Source organism: Corvus kubaryi, unplaced genomic scaffold (assembly GCF_017639235.1).
Source record: "Corvus kubaryi isolate FWS band 111438036 unplaced genomic scaffold, C.kubaryi_AGA036_p1.0 37189, whole genome shotgun sequence".
NCBI classification, from domain to species: Eukaryota; Metazoa; Chordata; class Aves; order Passeriformes; family Corvidae; genus Corvus; species Corvus kubaryi.
Genome location: NW_024581054.1, coordinates 162550 through 181242, shown reverse-complemented (window position 1 = coordinate 181242; position 18693 = coordinate 162550). Strand labels below are relative to the sequence as shown.

Genomic DNA, 18693 nt, shown 5'->3' with positions numbered 1-18693 from the left:
GTGTGGGGCCCTCACCTGGGAGGGGGTAATCCCAGAGCATATAAGGGCACCCGCGGGGCCTAGGTCACCCCGGGGTAGGTGGGGCACCCTGAGGACAGACGGGGCACCCATGGAGCACTTTGGGGTGCATGGGACAGTCGGGATGCACGGGGCACCCTAAGGACACGTGCCCCCCTCTGCCTCCGCCCGGGGCTGTGGGGCAGGCAGGGGGGAGGAGGAAGGGAGGTGGAAGAGGAGGAGGAGGGAGGAAGGGGCGGTGATGCCGGGCGGCTCTGCCTTCCCGCTGCCCCCGCCGCGCCCGCGGAGAGCACGGAGGGACCCGCACCGGCTCCCCAGGTAGGGGACAGGGACGGGGACGGGGACAGGGTCACCCCCGAAGGGCTGCAGGGCCACCCCCGGGCAGGCGAACCCCCCGGGCAGGGAACCTCGCCCGCAAGGTACGAACCCCCCAGGTAGGGGACCGGGGCCACCTCAGGTAGGGACCACCCCAGGAAGGGGAGAGGGGACACCCCAATATGGGACACGGGACCCCCCACGTGATGGGATAAGGACTGCAGAGCCTTCCTGGGATGAGACAAGGGGACCAAGAGCCACCCCCAAGGAAGGGACTGGGGACTCTCCCAGGGAGGGGATGGGGGACTCCCAGGCAGGGGGACACAGTGGGGCCACCGCCCCATAAGAGACAGGGCACTCCCAGGTAGGGGACAGGGAGCTGTGGGGCTGCGTGGTGGGACACAGGGGATGGCAGGGGGGCTGCAAGGCCCACCCCCCAGGTGGGGGACAAGAGGACAGTGGCACCACTCGGGGTGGGGGGAGAAGGGACACCAAGCGTTGTGTTCCCCCATCCCATCCCTTTTTCCTTGGGCATCCTCGGGGCACCCTCTGACAGGTCCCCGGGGCAGGGGACAGAGTTGAGGTGCAGCTCTTGAGGGCTGTGTCCCATCCTACTTTTGGGGGGTGTGGGGATACCCCATACATGGCCCTATCCCCATCAATCCCACCTGAGCTCCCATCCCAGGGGATTTTAGGGAAACTGGGGCTGTTCCCTCCCAGTGTGGCCTTGGCCACCCCAAACCAGGATGGAGCTACATGGGGAAGGGGGACCCCCATTAATGCACCCCTCAAGCCTCGACCAGCCCGGTGGCCCCCGGCTGGGGGGACCCGGGGGTGCCGCCACGGGGCCGCCGGGATGCCGTCAGCCCCGGCACAAAGAGGAATGCGATGAGCACATGGTTCTCATTAACCCCGGAGAAATTTTTTTTTTTTTTTTCTTTTTTAGGTTGGTTTTTTAAAATGATTATTATTTTCTTTTTCCCCCCAGTTTTCTGCAGCTCTGCTGGGGAGGAGGAAAAGCGGCGGCTCCGGTGGGTGAGGAGTTGGGCGAAGGCCGGTAGCGCCGGAGCCCGTCCGGGGTTTTGCCGGCGGGGAGGGAGGGAAAGAGGGAGCGAAGTGCTCGGGGTTCTTTTTCCTCTTTAATCCCTTCCCTGCTTGAGTCAGAGGCTGAAGTCACCGGCAGGAACATCCCGAAGCTTTTCCCCCACCTCGGGGAGTCTGTCTGCCCCTGAAAGGATGTGCTGACCGCCGTGAGTGGGATTTTGGGGGAGCGGAGCCGCATGAGACTGGGAACTCATCACACAGGTATTTCTCAAGCTGCCGATTCACCTCAGGGATGAATCCTGCTTCACCAACACAGCGCCCTGACTAAAGCCTCAGGGCTCCCCCCCTTCAAACCATTCCATTTGGGAAGGTGAAGCTTCGCCCCAGCTGCTTTTCCCATTGGGAAGTTGGATAAACAGCCCTTTTCCTTCCTGAGCAGGGTTTCTCAGGGTAGGGTGCATCCTGCCTGTGCTGCCGGGTGCTGCTCAGGGGATGTGTCGATGTCGGGGACATGGTGATTCACAGCACAGCGCCTCAGTTTACCCACCTGGGGAAATAAAAGGGGGGTTGTGCTGAGCTGGAAATGACTGGCAGGGAATTGGAGTTAGGGAGGGAGGGAATGGGGATGTAGAAACATTCAAAAAAAGGGGTTGCCAAAGCAAAATCCTATTGCAGCTCTGTTTTTTAAAAGGAAAGGTGGGTTATTTCCTGCTGTTCATGGGGAGTTTAATCACAGGTGAGTGAGAGCAATAAGAGGAAATACAGGGGATTCAAACGCTTATGAAAAGGTGGGATTTGGCCACAGAGGTGTGAAAATGGGAGATACCAGCTGCTGCCTCACCAGGAACTCTGTACCCTGTGTCCTCCCAGGCACGAGACCATTTATTGCTGTGACGTGGGACGGGGTTCCTTCTCCCTTTCCGGGAGAAGGGAGGCGGGTTGATGCCGAAGGGCAACACGGCTGCAGGAGCTGCCAGTGCGCCCGGGAGTTTTACTCTCCTTTTTTCTTATTTTCCCTAGAATTAACCCCTGATCCAGCCCTTCCATGGCTTCAGCGATGTTGCCGGGGAAAGCAGAGAAGAGAATCGCTTCGTCCATTTTCATCACCCTCGTGCCACCACGGAGGGACGTGGCCACCAAGGAGAAAACCCAACGGGAGCCACAGCCGGATGGTGCCGAGGTCCCTGGCACCCATCACCCCCAGATCCTGCTGTCACCCCCTGCCTTGCCCAATGGAGGTGAGGGGTGTCCATGGGGGGCTGCGAGCAGTGGGGAAGGATGATGGTGGGGCCAAGGAGGTTGTGGGGATACTTTGCTAAAGGATGCGCGTGCAGAAGGGGATGTGGGGGTATTTTTGGGGGGGTTATTCCCTAAATCCCTGCACCCATCCCGGGATGGATCTGGCAGCTCCTGGGGAAGGACAGTGTTTGCTCTCCATTGCCGGGTGCTTATCAGTGCTGTTTGTCCCCTCTGGCCATGATGGCGTTTGCTTTTGGGGCAGGTCAGCAAGCGCTGCTGCAAAGCTGTTGGGGCGTTATTGTGACAGGGTGTTATCATGATGGCGTGTTACCGGACATTACTGATCCCCTAAACCCCCCACATCTGTCTGTTGCCACAGAAACCCACCCAGTGGCCTCTGTACCTTCATCCCCACCGGTCCTCACCCTCTCTGAAGTGCCCCAGCCCTTGTCTGCGGAGGCGCTGGGTCTGGCACTGCAGCAACTGGACATTGCAGCACCTGCCACCCTCCAGGTGAGGATAACAGGGTGAAGACCCCCAGTGCCTCAGTTTCCCCACCTGCAAGGGCATAAGTAACATGGCTTTGCCCTTCCCCACTTGCCAGGCCCCTTCCACCTGCCCTGCTGAATTGAAGCCGCCCACATTTTGCCAGGAGCAAGCAGGCAAGCAGCAGTGGCAGGATGCAAATGGGTACCCAGAGAGGGACAGCTCCAGAGGTAAGGGGAGACCCAGCTGTGCACAGGCTCATCCCCACTTGGGGAAACTGAGGCACGCAGCTCCGAATCACTCTCCCTGCTTCTTGCAGACATCTGTGCCTTCTGCCACAAAGTGCTGGGGCCCCAGGAGCCGACGGTGGAGGCGATGCGGAAGCAGTACCACCCTGACTGCTTCACCTGCCGCACGTGCCACCGGCTCCTGGCCGGGCAGCGCTACTTCCAGAGAGATGGGTGCCCCATGTGTGACACCTGCTTCCAGGTACCCATCCTCCTTCAGGGAAAACCAGCACCCTTGGAACATCCCTTGGGGCATGGGCTGGTGTCTCATGGCATGTGTTCCCTGAATTCCAGGCCACGCTGGAGAAATGTGCCAAGTGCCAGGGGCTGATCACGGAGCATATCATCCGTGCCCTGGGCAAGGGCTACCATCCCAGCTGCTTCTCCTGCGCTGCGTGCAGCCGGGCCATCGGCACCGAGAGCTTTGCTGTGGATGAGCAGGGTGACGTGTACTGCGTGCCCGACTTCTACAGGTGGGCAGTGGGGGAGTGTCTCCCACACTGGGAGTTGGGTTTGGCTTGTCCCCGTCACCCGGCAAGGCTCACACTGCTTCCGCTTGCTCCCATCAGGAAATACGCTGCGGTGTGCAGCGCCTGCGAGCGCCCCATTGTCCCCCACGAGGACGAGGACACCTACAAGATCGAGTGCCTGGGACGCAGCTTCCACGAGAGCTGCTACCGCTGTGAGGTATGGCCCCGGGGGTTGGGGAGGGCCCCCAAAGCCTAGGAGGTGGCACTGAGCCTTGGCTGAGCACAGACACGCAGGATGGCAGCACCCACGGTTGTTTTTTAGCCCCCGGTTTATCTTACCAGTAATGGGGAGAGGGAAAATAAATAAATTGGGTGGTGGTGATGATGATGATGTGTTTGGAGAGCTTCAGCTTTGCACACTTTTGATGTAATTTGTCACTTTTTCGGAGTGCTGGTGGGTTTTGCAGGGAAAGTAGGATGTAACACAACACAGGGACCGCTAAAATGTGGCTTCCTTTCCCCCTCTTGCCCTCAGAGCTGCAGGATGCCCTTGTCGCCAGAGCTGACAGAGAATGGGTGCTACCCCCTGGACGACCACCTCCTCTGCAAGTCCTGCCACGTCCGCTGGCGCAACGAGTCATCCTGCTGAGACCCTGCAGCTCATCAATCTCCCTCTTCCAGTGCCAGACACCAAAAACGGGGTGTTCCCACTGGGATACGCCCTGTGGCTGATCCTGGGTGCTTGCTGCACCTCCAAATTACTGCAGAACTGGGTTTTCATCACCAAAATGTCCCCAGGACCCTGACCCGGTGGGCTGGCGGGGTGGAGAATTGTGGATATGTCCCGGCACAGCTCTGCACTCATCATGAACATAAAATGCCCTGACAGAGCAGCAATGGCAGAGGAGTGAAGGTTTTAATCTGTATTTCTTCTTTTAAATTCCATTTTCAAGGCCAGTTTGGTTTTCTTGGGTGGTGGTTCTTTCTTCTTGAGCTTCCTTGGGGTTTCACTGAAGTGTTTCTCTCTGTGGAGAGCAGGCACTGATTTAGTTACTCAAAGTTAAATAAAACCCCAAGTTTAAAAACTCTCATTCCTTTCATCCACCCTGCATTCCAAACCTATCAAATCCAAGTTTAAAAATAAGGAAAAAAAGCTGGTTTTGGATTTTCTAGGCGTGGCAAGAGTCGGGTCACTCAGGTCCATAACAGTTGATTTTGGAGTGTAGCGATTTGGCAGATGCTGCTGTCACCTGGGGGAGAGGTGAGTTGGTTTTTAGGGTGGATTTGGGATTTGGCGATGTGCCGCAGTGTTGATAAAAGGGGTTTTGGTGTGGTTTGAGGTTTTTTTTGCTGACTGATTGTCCTGAAGCCGGTAGAGGGCAGCCAGAGCACGAATTCCTCCATCAGGCACAAAAACTCGAGCTAAAAGCATCCCGAAGGGCCGGGATGCGGGGAAAGATGGACAGCCCCATTTCTGCATGTTATCCAAGATTCTATCGCTCTGCCAGTGGAAGCTTTTTGATCTTCTCTCAGTCCAGGCCTCAAACCAGCAGAAACGTTTCTCTGCGTGCCCAACATCTGTGCAACCGATGTTGCTGGTGCTTAGTGGTTTTGTTTGCGAGGGCGTTGCAAACCACGCAGAGAAACTTTTTAACTTTCTTTTTAACCGAAAGTGCTTAAAAAGCCACAAATCAAGAGCAGAAAATAGCAAGAGCATGTGAGATGATGTTTAATGCTTTCCTGATGGAAAATGAGAGCTGTAAGTAAAGAAAACAACCACCAGACCAGCAGCTCCTGGGTCACATACAACATCTCTCCAGCGTGTGCCGTCTTTATGAGTGAAAGGGTTAATGTTGGTTAATTAATCACATCAATAACTATTTCCTGATGACTCTTCCCCGTCTACAAAGCTTATTACTCAGCGTTCGTTAACGAGCATCTCCGGGCCATCAATCAGGTCATAACTTGCTTTAAACATATTTATAAATAAGTTGTGGTCTGTCCCAGTCACGTAAGTTGGTGGCTTTGGGTCCAGTTGGGTGGGAACTCCTTGTCCCATGCCAGGAAATTCCCGTGCTCCATGTCAGCTCTCACTTTCCAAAGCTTCTTGCACTGTGAGGAAAATCTGGCATCAAAATGATGCTAAAAAAGTAAAAAGATGTGGCAGTGGCCAAAGGGAGCAGGAAAAAGAAGGTCCAGAGGGCAAAGGGCTGCTTGCTTTTTGTAATATGGATATTTTTCCACGCAAGGTTTTTGGGGAGGATGGAAGTGCAATGCTGAGTGGTGTTTTGGATGTGTTATTGCAAGCTGCGCTACCCTTCTGCAGAGGAATGGTGGGAAGGAGTTGGGTATTTCCCCCTTGGAGCCTTCCAGGATGGGCTGTTGGCACTGGGACTGCGGGATTTTTGGCTGGAGGTAGGCAGGGAAATGCTTTTATTTACAGGCAGCCTTGGAGAAGGTCCTGGAAAGCAGGGAGAAAGGAAAGGCACTGCTGGAGAGTTTGGCAGCATGGTGAAGGGATGTGACGTGGCCAGATTTGGCGTGTTTTTTCAGGAGTGGAGGGTGACAAGGGACAGGGATACATGGGCACACGTAAAAGGCTGATTTAAGCCATTTTCTTCCCAGATAAAGGGAAAAGCACTATGAGCCGAGGTGCGGGGAGTACTGCTTTGCCTGAAAAGCCTCCCTCGGGAGGAGCTCGAGGAATTCTGAGCTGCATGCAGGAGATCCTGCAGGGGTGAGACTGCAGGAGCTGGATCCTGTCCCACTGCCGAGCAAACCCAGATTGGCTGCAATGGCTCAGCCTGTCCTTGGGCTTCTCACCCTGTCACGAGTTCTTCTGCAAGCACCCAGGTCTGCAAAAATAAACCAACCACATATCCTGCCTGGAAAAATAACATTTTGGGGCTCCAAAGCTTTGTGGAGTCCCCCCCGGGACCACCCAGGTGTAAAACCCACTCGCTGTCCCTCCTCTTGTCCCTGTAGCAGTGCCAAAGGGCAGCAAGGATCCCAGCGCTCTGAACTGCTCTGGCCCTTCCCTTGGCTGCTGCAATAGCCCCGTCAGCTCTTGCAATCCCTGTTGGCAGGCCGAGGAGAGCGGGAAGGACCTGGCTGCCTTCCAAGGAGCAGCAAATGCAAATATTTCCTCACTTCAGGCTGGGTGCGGCCCGCGGATAAAATTTCCTCGGGCTTTCCCAGCGAAGGCATCTGATATCTTGCTCTGCTGCGAGGCCAACTTGCTCCCAGGAATACAATGGTGCATCCCATAAAAAAACCCCAAAGGTTATCTTTTTACAACTCAAAGGACTGCCCGATTTTTTAAAAAGAGGTTTTGAATTGAAGAAGGAGCTGCCAGGCACAGCTGTAGTGGTTTTAAATTAGTGGTTTAAGTGTTGTTTCATTTAAAAAAAAAAAACCCTTTTTGCAGGTTTCTTTGGAAAATGGAAGATTTATAGTGTGGCACAAGGAAAGTGGGATGATAGAGGGGCTGGAAAAGGTGCTGGGAACAGGGTTGGGTGCTGGTGATGGTTTTTCTCAAATAAGATAGAAAGAGCTGCAAGAAAACTGGGTTTTTCCTTTGGAGCCCAGGTTAATGGCAGCCACATCCCAGCCGGCTCCCTGCAGCGTTGTTCTTCCCCATAGAGCATTCAGACTTATTTTCTGCACTTTCCTGTCTTTGACACAGCCTAAAAAAATTATATTTCTTAAATGAAAAGCAGTCTGATCCTGCTGATTCTGGGAGAGACAAAAACCAGTAGGGATTATAGCAGAAACAGCCCAAGTCTGGATTTCTCCAGCTCATGCAGCACAGGTGCGATATATACATATACATATATATATATGTATGTATTTTATATATATATATATAATTGTATGCTAATATTCTCCTTTTTTCCCAATTTTCCTGGTAAAATGGAACCACCCACTGCCACACTGTAGTTTTAAAACACATTGGTTTTGATAGCAGGAGGGGAAAGGGATGAGGTGAGTGCGCAAGCGCGTTACCAGGCTGCGAGTGCTACACTGGCTTCTTTATAAAATAAAGGATAAAAAGCCCAACCCACCCTATTTCTGAAAACAGATGCATAGCACATGCCTGCGAGCAGCGTTTTGCTATTTCATGTCCCAGATTTCCTTCATTGTATCAGTGATTACAGCATCCTGCAGCCCTGTTTCCTGAAAATTACCGATTTTCACCCATATTTGGCTTTGAGTGCATCAAGTTATATCTTTATTTTGCTGGAACGTCCACTAGAGCAGTGTGAGTGAGGTGTTTTATTAAAATAAAAACATGGATATTTTTCGAAGAGGTTATCCCCTTTGTCAAGGTGGATTATTGACCTCAGGGATTTATCACTGGTGTAAAGAAGTGGAGAAGGACGAGGAATAAATATATATAATATAATAATATATCCCTTAATTCTCAGTGCGGCTAAACTTTTCCTCACAGCCAAACTGGGGAATATGCTTTAATCTCATTTATTGGATTGCTTCGTCTGAGTACGGATTTTTATTTATTTTTTTTTTCCTGAAGCGATCGGGCTCTAGACGGGGAGTTAAGGACAAAGTGTTTCGTGAGGAAAAAGAGAAATCCCTGAAGAAAAAAAGAAAAAACGAGGAGGAAAAGGAGGGTTTGGGCTGACAAAAGGCGGCGCCGGCCGGGGCTGCCCCTCAGGCGCTGCCCCCCCGCGCTCGCTTCACAAAATGGCCGCCCGGCGGGGCCGCAGGAGCGGCACTGAGGCGACAAAATGGCGGCGGGCGGAGAGCGGGGGGAACGACGGGCGAGGAGCGGCGGCGGGGTCGGAGCGGCACGGGCACGGCGGAGGGGCTCTGATCCTGTGTGAATCCCCTTCGGGCGGGCGGCGAAAGAGTTGTGGGTGAAACCTGACCTTCTTCTTCTTCTTCCCCATCCCTCCTGCCCTTTTCTCCTCGCCTCCTGTGAAAAAGGATGTGAAAATGGCCAGAAATGGCGCATTTTCATTCAGCCATGGCAGAGCCCCCGGTTTTCTCACCTCAGGCCACCGCTGCCTCACCCCTACTCCCCCCCGGTCCCCCAGTGTTACCCTTAAAATGTTATTTTATCCCTCACAGCCAAAGGTTTTTGGCCCAGAATTGCGCTTTCCACACGCCACTCACCCTCCCCTTCATCATCACCACACGCACGCCCAAGGTGGGTAGTTTTATGCCTAATTCTCTGCTTTTCCACCGCTTTTGTCCTTTGCAGGGGTTGAAGCCGCCATCTCCCGCTCTCTTCACGGCATGGAAAATCCCCAAAAGTGCTTAGGGGAAAAAAAAAAACAAACCAAACCACCAAGAAAAAAAAAAGTCCCAAACGCCCGAGGATTGATTTATCATCGGAGCCGGAGTGGTGTGGGAAGAAGCCATCGCTGCTCGCCTGCTCCCCACAACAGTTTGCCCGCCATTCGCTTAATTAAAATCATATATTGGTGTGATCAGACGTGGTAATACCATTTAAAAAAAAACCCAAATCCCGTAACATCCACACGCTCGTTGTTGGAGGCTGCAGCCAAGGTACCACGCTTTTTTTTTGTTTTAAATATTTTTTTTAATGTTGCATTACCCTTTTTTTCTGCATCACGGTGTTGTTACAGGCTATGACATTGCCTCTTATTTCTTAAAAGCTACGTCCCTAAAATACTGGGTTTTTTCCCATAGAATTGCAGATTTAGGCCTATACAGATGCTCTTTTATTTCAGCAGATACAGAAATACTTACATATATAAAAAATATAAATATATAAATACTGCTATATAATTCATATTTTTATAGATATGTCCTTTTCCCAGGGATTACTTAGAATATAAAATAAGCCCACACACTTAAAAACTATAATTTAATTATATATAATCACTGTAACTTTGGTCCGTATATATCTTCGATTTTATATACATGTATTACCTTTGTTTTCCTCCATTGGTTTCCTACTACAATGTATCCTAAAAGCAGGAGAAAAAATGCCACCAAAAATAAAAATAAAAGAAGAAGAATAACAAAAACCAACCCATCTCTTTTTTCACAGTCCATGATGGAAGTTTGTGCCTGAATGTTTTTATTTGTTCCACAGAGATGTAGATTTTCCTTGGGAGATTTGGGAAGGATTATTTTTTAATGAAAAAGAGGAAAAAAAAGACACCCAGAAAAAACAAAAACAAAACAAACAGTGAAAAAGAAACAAAAAGGAAAAGAAGCACAACAAAACCAAACCGCAGTAAGTGAAGCTGCAAATGCAACCGAACAGTCCGGATCAGACAACTCATTGCACAAGAAAAGAGGATAAATGGAACTGCTATGGCCGGCTTTGCTGTAGATCCAGGAGGAGGGATCAGCTCCTTTATCCCACCATCTCGCGCTCCAAACACCACCATTTTTTTTCTTTTTTTTTTCTCTCTCTCTCTTTTTTTTTTTTTTTTTTTTAATGTGCTTTGTTGGAGCGTTTTGTTTCCAGCCGAGGCGGCTGCACCACCCCCCGACCCGGGGCTGCCAGAGCCGCTCGGGGGCTTCACTTTTACAGAGATCTCTGTTTTTCCCCGGCCTTGTGCAATCCTCTCCCTTTTATTACAAGGGGTTTTTTTTCCTCTCCCCTCTGCGGCTATAAAGGTTTCTCTCTCCAGCTTGGCTGCTTATTCCAGAAGTTTCCACGGGGGCGGAGAGCCCCCACTGCGGCGCCTTTGCCGCAGCGCCGGGCAGGAGGAGGAGGATGCGGAGGATGCACCACCTCTCCCTGGCTGGGAGCCTCATTCCAAGCCTCTCCCCCTTGCTCCATTCGCCCAGCCTTGAAAACAGAGCGCTGGGAGGTGTTTGCAACTTGGTGGGTTTTGGGGGCTTTTTTTTTTTTTTTTTTTTCTAAATAAATGGAAAGCAGAGCTGTCGCTGATGGAGATGGATGAGGCAGGGCTGGCAGCGCCGCAGCCCTGCTCCGGCGTGGCCATGGCACCGATGGCATAAGTGACCTTTCCCAGGCACTGGGAGGGGGGATTCCCCCCCTGCCCCAGCATGCTCCTGCTCGGAATTCATTTTAAATAGCAGGAGTATTATTTTTTATTTTCTTTTCCCCCTCCCCTTTCTCCTTCACTGGTTTTTTTTTTTTTTTCTTTTCTGAAGCTTCCTCATGATCTTTTATTTTTGTCCTGTGTGTGTTTTGAATTGCGTTTTAAAATTGCCCAGCTGGAGACAAGGCTTGATTAGAGCTGGAACAATAGCTCCCTTTTATTAATAACGGGAAGGATTTACAATCGTACAGCACCTTCCTTGGAAAGCTTTCCAAACCATTTGCAAACACTCACAAATTTCAGATTGCGCAGCCCTTGGCTGTGAGGTGGGTAAGTATTTAAATGGTGCCACCACCCAAAATCACCTCGGTGGCAAACCTCCATTTCTGAGTGCTTAAAAAGATGACAAATTTGGTTTGGGTTTTTTTGGTGGGGGGCTGGGGTGGGGTGGGGTGTGGGTCTGGCTAAAAGCTGTAACCTGAATCTGTAGATGCAGAGTATTTTCTGCGTCCTGGGAACTGGGCTGTTCTCCCTCCGACCACGCAGCTTTCCAGAGCTGAGCTGTGGATTTGCTGCATGTCAGTAAACATCTGCTTATGGATTTTTTAATTTTTCTTTTTTTTAATCCATTCCCTTTTTGCAGTCCCCAAGTGACCTCCTGCAGCGCTGCCTTCACTGTAGTTCCACCACAGCTTTGCACTGGAGCACTAATGTGTGTCCCTGCGAGCCAGGGTGACCTTGCTGGGGGGACTGGGCCCACCAAGTGATTCAGGTGCTCTGCTTTGATCCCAAATCCCTGTACCCTGTTTTTTTCCAGCACATCCCCTCACGCAGGGGGATGCTGCTGTTATGGGTTAAAGCTGTTTCATGCCTTATTTTTTTTTCCTCTGTGGTTTTTTTTGGGGGGGGGGGGGGGGTTTTCTTTTTTTTTTTTTTTTTTGGTCTTGTTGGTTTGGTTTGGTTTTTATTTCCAAGGGAAACAATGTATTGTTTATGTAACCCCCCTCCACAGCAGATCCCTACAAACCAGGCAGGGATCCAGGAGTCACCCAGGCAGTGGGATCTGGCCTTGCCAGGAGCATGAGGGACAAGGCTCCAGCCATGTCTGCATGTGTCACACATGGGCCACACAAACCTGCCCTGTGGTTACTTCTGTCTGCAGAGCATGAGTGGGTCCCAGGGTTTCCCCTTCCCACTGCTTGCTGGTTCACAAAGGCTGATGCTTCTGGAAAAAGCTCTGCCTTGTGGCCTTTAAAATAAATAAATAAAGCGGCACTGCTGTGGATTAGTCATCCTTATTTTTGAAGGAAGCTGTTTGCCAGCGCTGTCCGTATCACGCATGTGCGTGTGAGATGGGAACTCCAGAAGGCTGGTAATGCGCTCTGCTCGCTGCTCCTTGGAGCTCAGCCAGCCGGGCTTCATTGAGCTGTTCCTGGCAGGTGGAAAAACCGACAGTCCAGCTTTCCAGACCTTTCCCTCCTTTTTTTTCAGCGCTGGAATCTGCATTGGCAGGTGTGCAAATGTGGAGACTGTAACAGCAGCAAGTGAGGATGGATGAGCTGTTTTCTGGGGTCACGTCCAACTCCAGAGAAGAAACCGTGGTGATTTATAATTTTTTTCTTGTCTCTGGTAGGTTTTACTCTGAGCTCCACTGTATCTTGTGAGAAGACTGAGTTTGACCCTTTTGGCTACTAAAAATGGTTGTGTTTTTAAACCTCGGTGCTTTTTCCCTTCCCTGTGGTCATGCAGAAGAGCAGGCAGTGCAATTAAACAGTACGGCAAAGGGCAGCTCCCTCCCCCTTTCCCTTTCAAAAAATCCAGAGTTGTGTGTCTTGAACTGCTGCATAGGCAGAAAACATACAAAGCCCTTGTCAGCATTGTGCTGATGTGTGGCACATTAAAAAAAATACACACAAAAGGGGTGGGGAGAGCGGGTGCCTCCAGGGAGCAAAACTGTGGGGCCCCTTTCCCTCCAAGCCTACAGACCTACGTGAGATATTCTATTCCTCCTAATTTTGCTCTGGCAAAGGCAGTGGAGGTTGGAGGGAGTGTTGAACATCTTAAATTGTGTTGATGAAGATCAGGGTCCCCTTGAGTTATAGTTTTTTGTTTGAACTTTCTCCCGCGAGATGCAGCTGGTTTATTACTCCATTTCTCAAAGTCCTGCTCGCTCGCCAGGAATAAGGAAAACGCTTCTTTACTGGGTGTCATTTCTTTTGTTGTGTTGCAAAGGTAATAAAAAGCACCTGGTGCTGGTCACTCCCAGGTCACACATGACTTGGAGGCACAGCTTCCCGCAGTCATTAGTGCACAGGGAGTGCTGGTGGTCGTTAGCCACCCTTAATGAGGATATCAGCATCGAGATTCCATGGATGCCACTGGCTGACCAGGCCCTGAAGAAGCCCCTTAGGAGAAATGATTTCACTGACTGGTTGCTGCAGGGATTTCTAGCACAGCTACGACTTTATCCTTTTTTTTTGGCCAAAATTAAGCACAGGGTGAGGATGAGGTGGCCAGGCCAGATTTCATACCCTGCTCCCTGTGGTAGAGCTGGTGTGTGAACAGTGGCTGTAGCTCCTGTGCCTAAAGCCTTGTTTGGAATAAGCCAGTGTGGACAGGGATTTGGATTTTATTCCCTCATTAGGGCTGTGATGGTTTGGAGATACACCTTGTACTCTTCATAGGCCTTTGCTGGCAGGGAAGTTTGGAGGAGCAAGAAGCTGCCTGTTGGGATGATTCCACATTTTTCAGGCTGGCACACCCTGTGGGACTCTAAATTACTTTCCTTTGGCAGTTTAGGATAAACGAGTGAGAATTGCCTTCTGAATGCTGAGCTTTTACCACCCTGAAGAGTTACTCGAGCTACATATGTGATATTTCCAAGCTAAACAAAACCTGAATTTCCAGTGCCAAAGAGCCATACAAACCTCCACTCCTCTGTACAGGAGAAAACCACGGTCCTCCAAACTTTGCTCTTAGCCCAAAGAGTTAAAAAAATGCAGTTTGAGATCTGCAGAGGTGAAAATAAAAGCCAAAGGCAGACGAGAAACTTCTCCCGTGCCGTGTTGGAGGAGAGGCTTTCGAGCGCAGCAGGTGTCAATGCGCAAACATTTCTCTTTGTGCTTTCTCTGGAGTGAAGGAGTGAGAACTCCACAGACATGGGGTTGCTCCTCTTAATTTAAACACCCTCATGTTGCTGCGGTATCAAAATGGTGTTTGATGAAACCAAAGCTCAGATGGTGGTGGCTCAGTGGTTTTTTTGTGCTGGGTGTGCTGATCAGTCCAATGTGGAATGTGGGAAGAGCAGCCTGTAGTTTGCAGGTTTGGACTGTGGGGTTTGTGCTAAAGCCTTGTCCTGTAACATTTCCAGTGTAATTTCTGAGATTTTTTTAACCCATTGCACACAGGAAAAAAAATCACATCTGGATGTAGAGTTAGAACAACAATTAGGTGTTAAAAATGGCAAAGTATAGGATTCAGTGATCTCACCAGGCCTAGGGGATTTATATCCTTTGCAGTTGTCCTGTTTGGGTATCAAATCACATGGAACTAGGGATTTTTTATGTTTGTTTTCTTTGGTTTTCCCTTAAAATGCAATCTTTTGCAGCCTGGAAGGCCACAGTCCTGTCTAGTGATGAAAGCCCTGTGTTTGGGTAGAACCCTTGTGAGGTGAGCAGACACAGCTCTCTGGCATGTGGCTGTACAGGAGTTTGAGGGCAAGGGAAGGCAGGGCAGAAGCTGGCACTGTGATATTCCTATTTTTTCCCAACAACAGGCTAAAAAAAGGTGTTATTTCTAATATATCTACCACACCATAAGCGAGAGTAAACTCTTGTGCAGTCCTATGTCGGCATATGGGTTTTGGTTGTGTGGCTCAGCCATCACACTGGGCTCTGCTGCTGAAGAAACCTCTGGTTCTTTGTAGCAAGGAATTTTAAAAACAGAAATGTGCTTTTATATAGAGATAAAAATGGGTTCAGTGTCAACTGAAGTCCAGGGGCCCCTGTATATTGGGGCTGTGGGATGTGACTGGTGCTAAGCCACTGGCTAAAATGGTGGCATGTTGTGGCAGCTCCCATCCCTGGCACTGTGGATAACAACACCACAGGGAAGAGCATTGGAAAATAAATTACTAAATTCTGCGTTTCAAAAATGTGAAGGGAGTTTTCTGCACAGAGTCATCTTATCAGGAAGATCTGGAGCACTAACCCTCAAAAAGAACTGAAATCAAGAGCTTTATTAATATAAATCTGTGCTTTGTGTTGCTTAAGGCTCCAGAACCCGGCTCCGTGCTCCAAGCGTTTTCAGCCCCTAAGCCAATAACCTCTTGGCAACAAATGGGCCTAAATATCAAACAGCACCAATTCCTTCTTGGAGAAAATGAGCATAAAGCAGAATGGGTAAGCAATAAAATTAGGCCAGTAATTCAGGCTGGCTTAAAAAGGAGATAAAAGCCTAGCTGCAAATTTGATACTCAGCTGCCATAGTGTTCTTTTAATAAATACAATCAATGAGCAGGGAAGGCACATAAATACATTTTACCCTGACAAGATGGTGGCTGATGGAGCTGGTGTGCTCAAACAAAGGAACACTCTGATTGTTTCTTGGGGCTCTTTGCTGGGAAACCTCCTGCTTTTCTACAAAAAGCAAAGAAACTGGCTGTGCACTGGTGGTGGGGATAATCCTTGTGTGCCTGCTCGGATCCCTGTGAATCCTGGTTGATGTAGCCAGGGAGAGGTGTAATGTCTGCCTTTCCCAGTGCAACACACAGAGATGTTGCTGCGCCAGACGTGAGGGTAGGAAGTTATGGCCTGAGCAAACAGAGCCCTGGTTGCTGTCCTTGTTCGGTATCTAATCTTTGCTTTTTGAAATGTTTGGTGAGCCGTCTTGGCAATGCGTGGCAGCTCCGCTGCTTGGGAAAGGTGCAGTGTTCAAAATGGATAAACCTGCCTTTTGAAGCATTGTGCCTGCCCACTTCTATTTATTGCTGTTTCCTCTTCAAAAAGTGGCTGCTGTGTGGACCCCAAGGATGTTTTCTGCTTCTCCTGCCCCCTTTTTTTTTTCCTTCAAACTGGAGAGCTGCTAACTTTATTAGCGCCTTATATGGCAGCCCCATTTTCTCACGCCTTTAATGGCTCTTTTGATGTGTCCTGTTCTTGCCTTGCTTTTCCTGACATGAACATGGTGTTCAAGCTGAGATGGGTTTATAACCTTCTCCCTCACTAATAAATGGCCTGGCACTTTAATCCTCTCCAAGCACCGATAAGAAACACTGAGATGTTTTAACTGTGGGGTTGCCTGAGATGTCCAGAGATAGCTGGGCTCTCGGCTACACCCTCCCAGGAGTAATTTAAATTGTTCCTTGCAGTGTGTATCCCAAAGGCTGAGGGCCATCGGGTCATGGAGAACAGCTCAAGTCCCCTTGTCCTCAGCTGTTTGGCCCCTGGGAAGGGCAGCACACAGGGCAGTGCATCCGTGTTTCACCCCTGGGTGATTGTCATGCTGTCACTCATGGCAGGACACTGGGCTGGCACAAACGTGTGTCCGTTCTACAGACACGGGGATGGTGTTGGTCTTTCATCACAGCTCCTCTGGCCTGCTGAGGGGAGGGTTATACCTGCTCTGGTCTCCAGCCTCAGTCTGTGTTCTTTGAAATCTTCGACTGAGCTGGAGGGATCTGGTTACAGCAGCATCGCTGGTGCGGCCTCAACTGGGAACAGTTTCCCTGCAAAGCACTTGAAGAGTATTGGGATGGTCCAGAGCTTTGTTTTGCGTCACCAGCTGGCCTTTGTGCTCCTCTTCCAGCTGGCTGTTGTGTACATGGAACCCTCCTGGCACTCGTCTCAACCCTCTCCTGTCAACAGTCGATGGCTTTGTTTGCGACAGCTCCCAGCCCCTGCATGTCCTGTGAGATGCCTGGGTGACAGCAGTGACTCCGTGTGAGATTCCCTGGAAGGACCTGGGAGCTGGTATGGTTTCCTCATGTCCTTCAGAGGTGCCACCTCAGCAAGGAGGAAGAACAATTGGAATTGCAGTTGCAGCAAGTGCACTCCATCAGAGAGGGAGAATTCGTCATGGAGAAGTTGTTTGATTTTTTGGCGGTCTTGTTTTGGGTTTTTCCTCTCCAAAATGGAGAGCCCGTTAAAGGCAGAGACACGTAGGAACTGCTCCTTGGGCTTCCCACCAGGTAAAATGGAAAGCTGAGCCCAATTCCACGCTGGAAGCACCAGTGAAGCGTGTTGGCAGCGCATTTTCTCGTGCACACGTGGCTCCATCACGTTTCAAATAATAGATGGTTTGCGTGCAAGGAGGTGTTGGGATTTTTAATTAATTAGTAGATCCCAGTTTGGCAGAGCCCATCATCACTGGGGAAACTGAGGCATGGGGCTGCCAAAGGATGGGCTCACAGCCACTGGAGTTGGGGACAAGGCTCGGGGCCACCGCAGATCGAGTCCACGTGCGTCAGAGATCTGATTAAATCAAGAGATTTGCACGTTTGTTAAGCCACTACAGCTCAGTGACTTTGACCAGTAGCGAGGTGGACTTGTTGCCAGAAGGTTACGGTATCCGGCCGGACTGGGTGGCAAAAGGCAGCTCTGACAAACAAAACGTGGGTTTGATCAATACCAAAACGTCATCAGGAGACTTTGGCCATGGAAAATACTGAACTATGGGTTTGCTGTGTGGTGAAAGCAGTGAAGGTTTCAAACACCAACACTCGTGGCTGTGGGTGTGTGTTTTATCCTGACCTCAAGCTGCTCGGAGTCTCACAGTGGGAACCGGTTGGGCATTTTCCTTTTAGGACATAAGTGTTTTTATCAGTGCAGTGGCATGTTTTGAAAAGGAAAGAAGATCGTGTTGGTTCAAAAGTGTCTAGTCCTGTGTTGCAGAGCTGGCGTGTAACAGGTCAGGCAACTAGAGATGGGTGATATTGGCAATTTCTTCACCCCATGTTAATTAACGAGCTCTGCCAACCCCCGTGGGGGAGCGGGAGGGAGTTTCTCGTGTGTGGTTTTCAAGGCAACGTGGTCTCTGTTCTGTTGGAGGAAGTGCCTCAGGACAACGTGGCCACCCGATTTGGTGGAGGAAGCGTCTCAGGGTGACACATCGTCCCTGTTTCGGCAGACGGAAGCATTTGGAGCAGCCGGGGGGATTTGGTGACCCCCCTGCAGCCCCCCGGGGGGTTCCTGTTGCTCTGACCTTTGGAGCCATTAGAGGTACCAGAGCGCAGGGCCCTTGCTGCCACCACCTCAATCAATTTTTCACTTGCCTGTCTGGTGGGCACGGCCTGGGTGTGCACTCACCTGGGGATGAAGGTAGTTTGTGGCCCAGGATTTTGAAATCCTTATGGTATTTAGGGGAGCTGTAGGTTTGGAGGTCAGCAGGGGCCCCTGGCTGGGTGAAGCCCCTTTGAGCTGTGCCAGTGGGACCTTGCCCTTGCAGGGCAACTCATTCTGTCTCTCACAGCCCCCCATTACAACTCCCCCAGCCCAGCATTACGAGTGTCCCAGTGCCGCGTTTCTCACAGCCCCCCATCACAACTCTCACAGCCCCACTACAATTTTTAAAGCCCCCTGTAATGATCCTCACAGCCCCCCAATGCGACTCAGAACCCCCCGTTATGTCTGAGTCTCTCATTAACTCGCACAATCCCCAATCCCTCATCCCCCCGTTTCTCACACCCCCATAGCCCCCGCCCGCCCCGCGCACGCGCAGTCCCGCCCCGCCCCCCCGCACGGGGCGTTGCGCGCTCTCGCCCCGCCCCCTCCGCCAGCCCCGCGGCGCGCGCCCCGGGGCGCAGTGCGCCTGCGCGGGGGCCCCCGT

General features: G+C 50.9%; 1 protein-coding gene and 2 long non-coding RNA genes across 10 annotated transcripts; 2 read left to right on the top strand and 1 right to left on the bottom strand.

Annotated features, from left to right (window-relative positions):
• The first annotated feature begins 19 nt into the window (after positions 1-19).
• FBLIM1 (filamin binding LIM protein 1) lies at positions 20-4950 on the top strand. Of its 4 annotated transcripts, none has more exons than XM_042022207.1 (9): positions 21-336; positions 1322-1638; positions 2398-2615; positions 2996-3129; positions 3221-3332; positions 3422-3591; positions 3684-3862; positions 3959-4076; positions 4395-4950. In XM_042022207.1, the coding sequence occupies exons 3-9, from the start codon at positions 2423-2425 to the stop codon at positions 4506-4508; spliced, it is 1020 nt and encodes a 339-aa protein (XP_041878141.1). In that variant the 5' UTR covers positions 21-336; positions 1322-1638; positions 2398-2422; the 3' UTR covers positions 4509-4950. The 4 variants fall into 4 exon arrangements, with proteins under 4 accessions (XP_041878139.1, XP_041878141.1, XP_041878140.1 ...); XM_042022206.1 differs by having other exon boundaries at positions 21-437; XM_042022204.1 differs by having other exon boundaries at positions 21-1638.
• Positions 4951-7960: 3010 nt separating this feature from the next.
• Positions 7961-17586, top strand: LOC121661724. 5 transcript variants are annotated; one of them, XR_006015071.1, is made up of 7 exons: positions 7961-8120; positions 8394-8732; positions 9084-9391; positions 9945-10688; positions 11513-11641; positions 12361-12498; positions 16675-17586. It is a non-coding gene; the product is annotated as an uncharacterized LOC121661724 (long non-coding RNA). The 5 variants fall into 5 exon arrangements; XR_006015069.1 differs by lacking the exon at positions 7961-8120 and having other exon boundaries at positions 8357-8732; XR_006015072.1 differs by lacking the exon at positions 7961-8120 and having other exon boundaries at positions 8365-8732; positions 9945-10088.
• On the bottom strand, positions 8364-9089 carry LOC121661728. Its single transcript, XR_006015077.1, has 2 exons — positions 8996-9089; positions 8364-8795 (listed from the first exon to the last, which is right to left on the bottom strand). It is a non-coding gene; the product is annotated as an uncharacterized LOC121661728 (long non-coding RNA).
• Positions 17587-18693: the final 1107 nt, after the last annotated feature.

Bases quoted from the DNA above. Each gene is read 5' to 3' on its own strand.
- FBLIM1 (XM_042022205.1), top strand. From the start codon at position 2,423: ATGGCTTCAGCGATGTTGCCGGGGAAAGCAGAGAAGAGAATCGCTTCG. The intron at 3,333-3,421 runs GTAAGGGGAGAC...TGCTTCTTGCAG, and splicing joins AGAGAGGGACAGCTCCAGAG to ACATCTGTGCCTTCTGCCAC. The intron at 3,863-3,958 runs GTGGGCAGTGGG...TGCTCCCATCAG, and splicing joins TGCGTGCCCGACTTCTACAG to GAAATACGCTGCGGTGTGCA.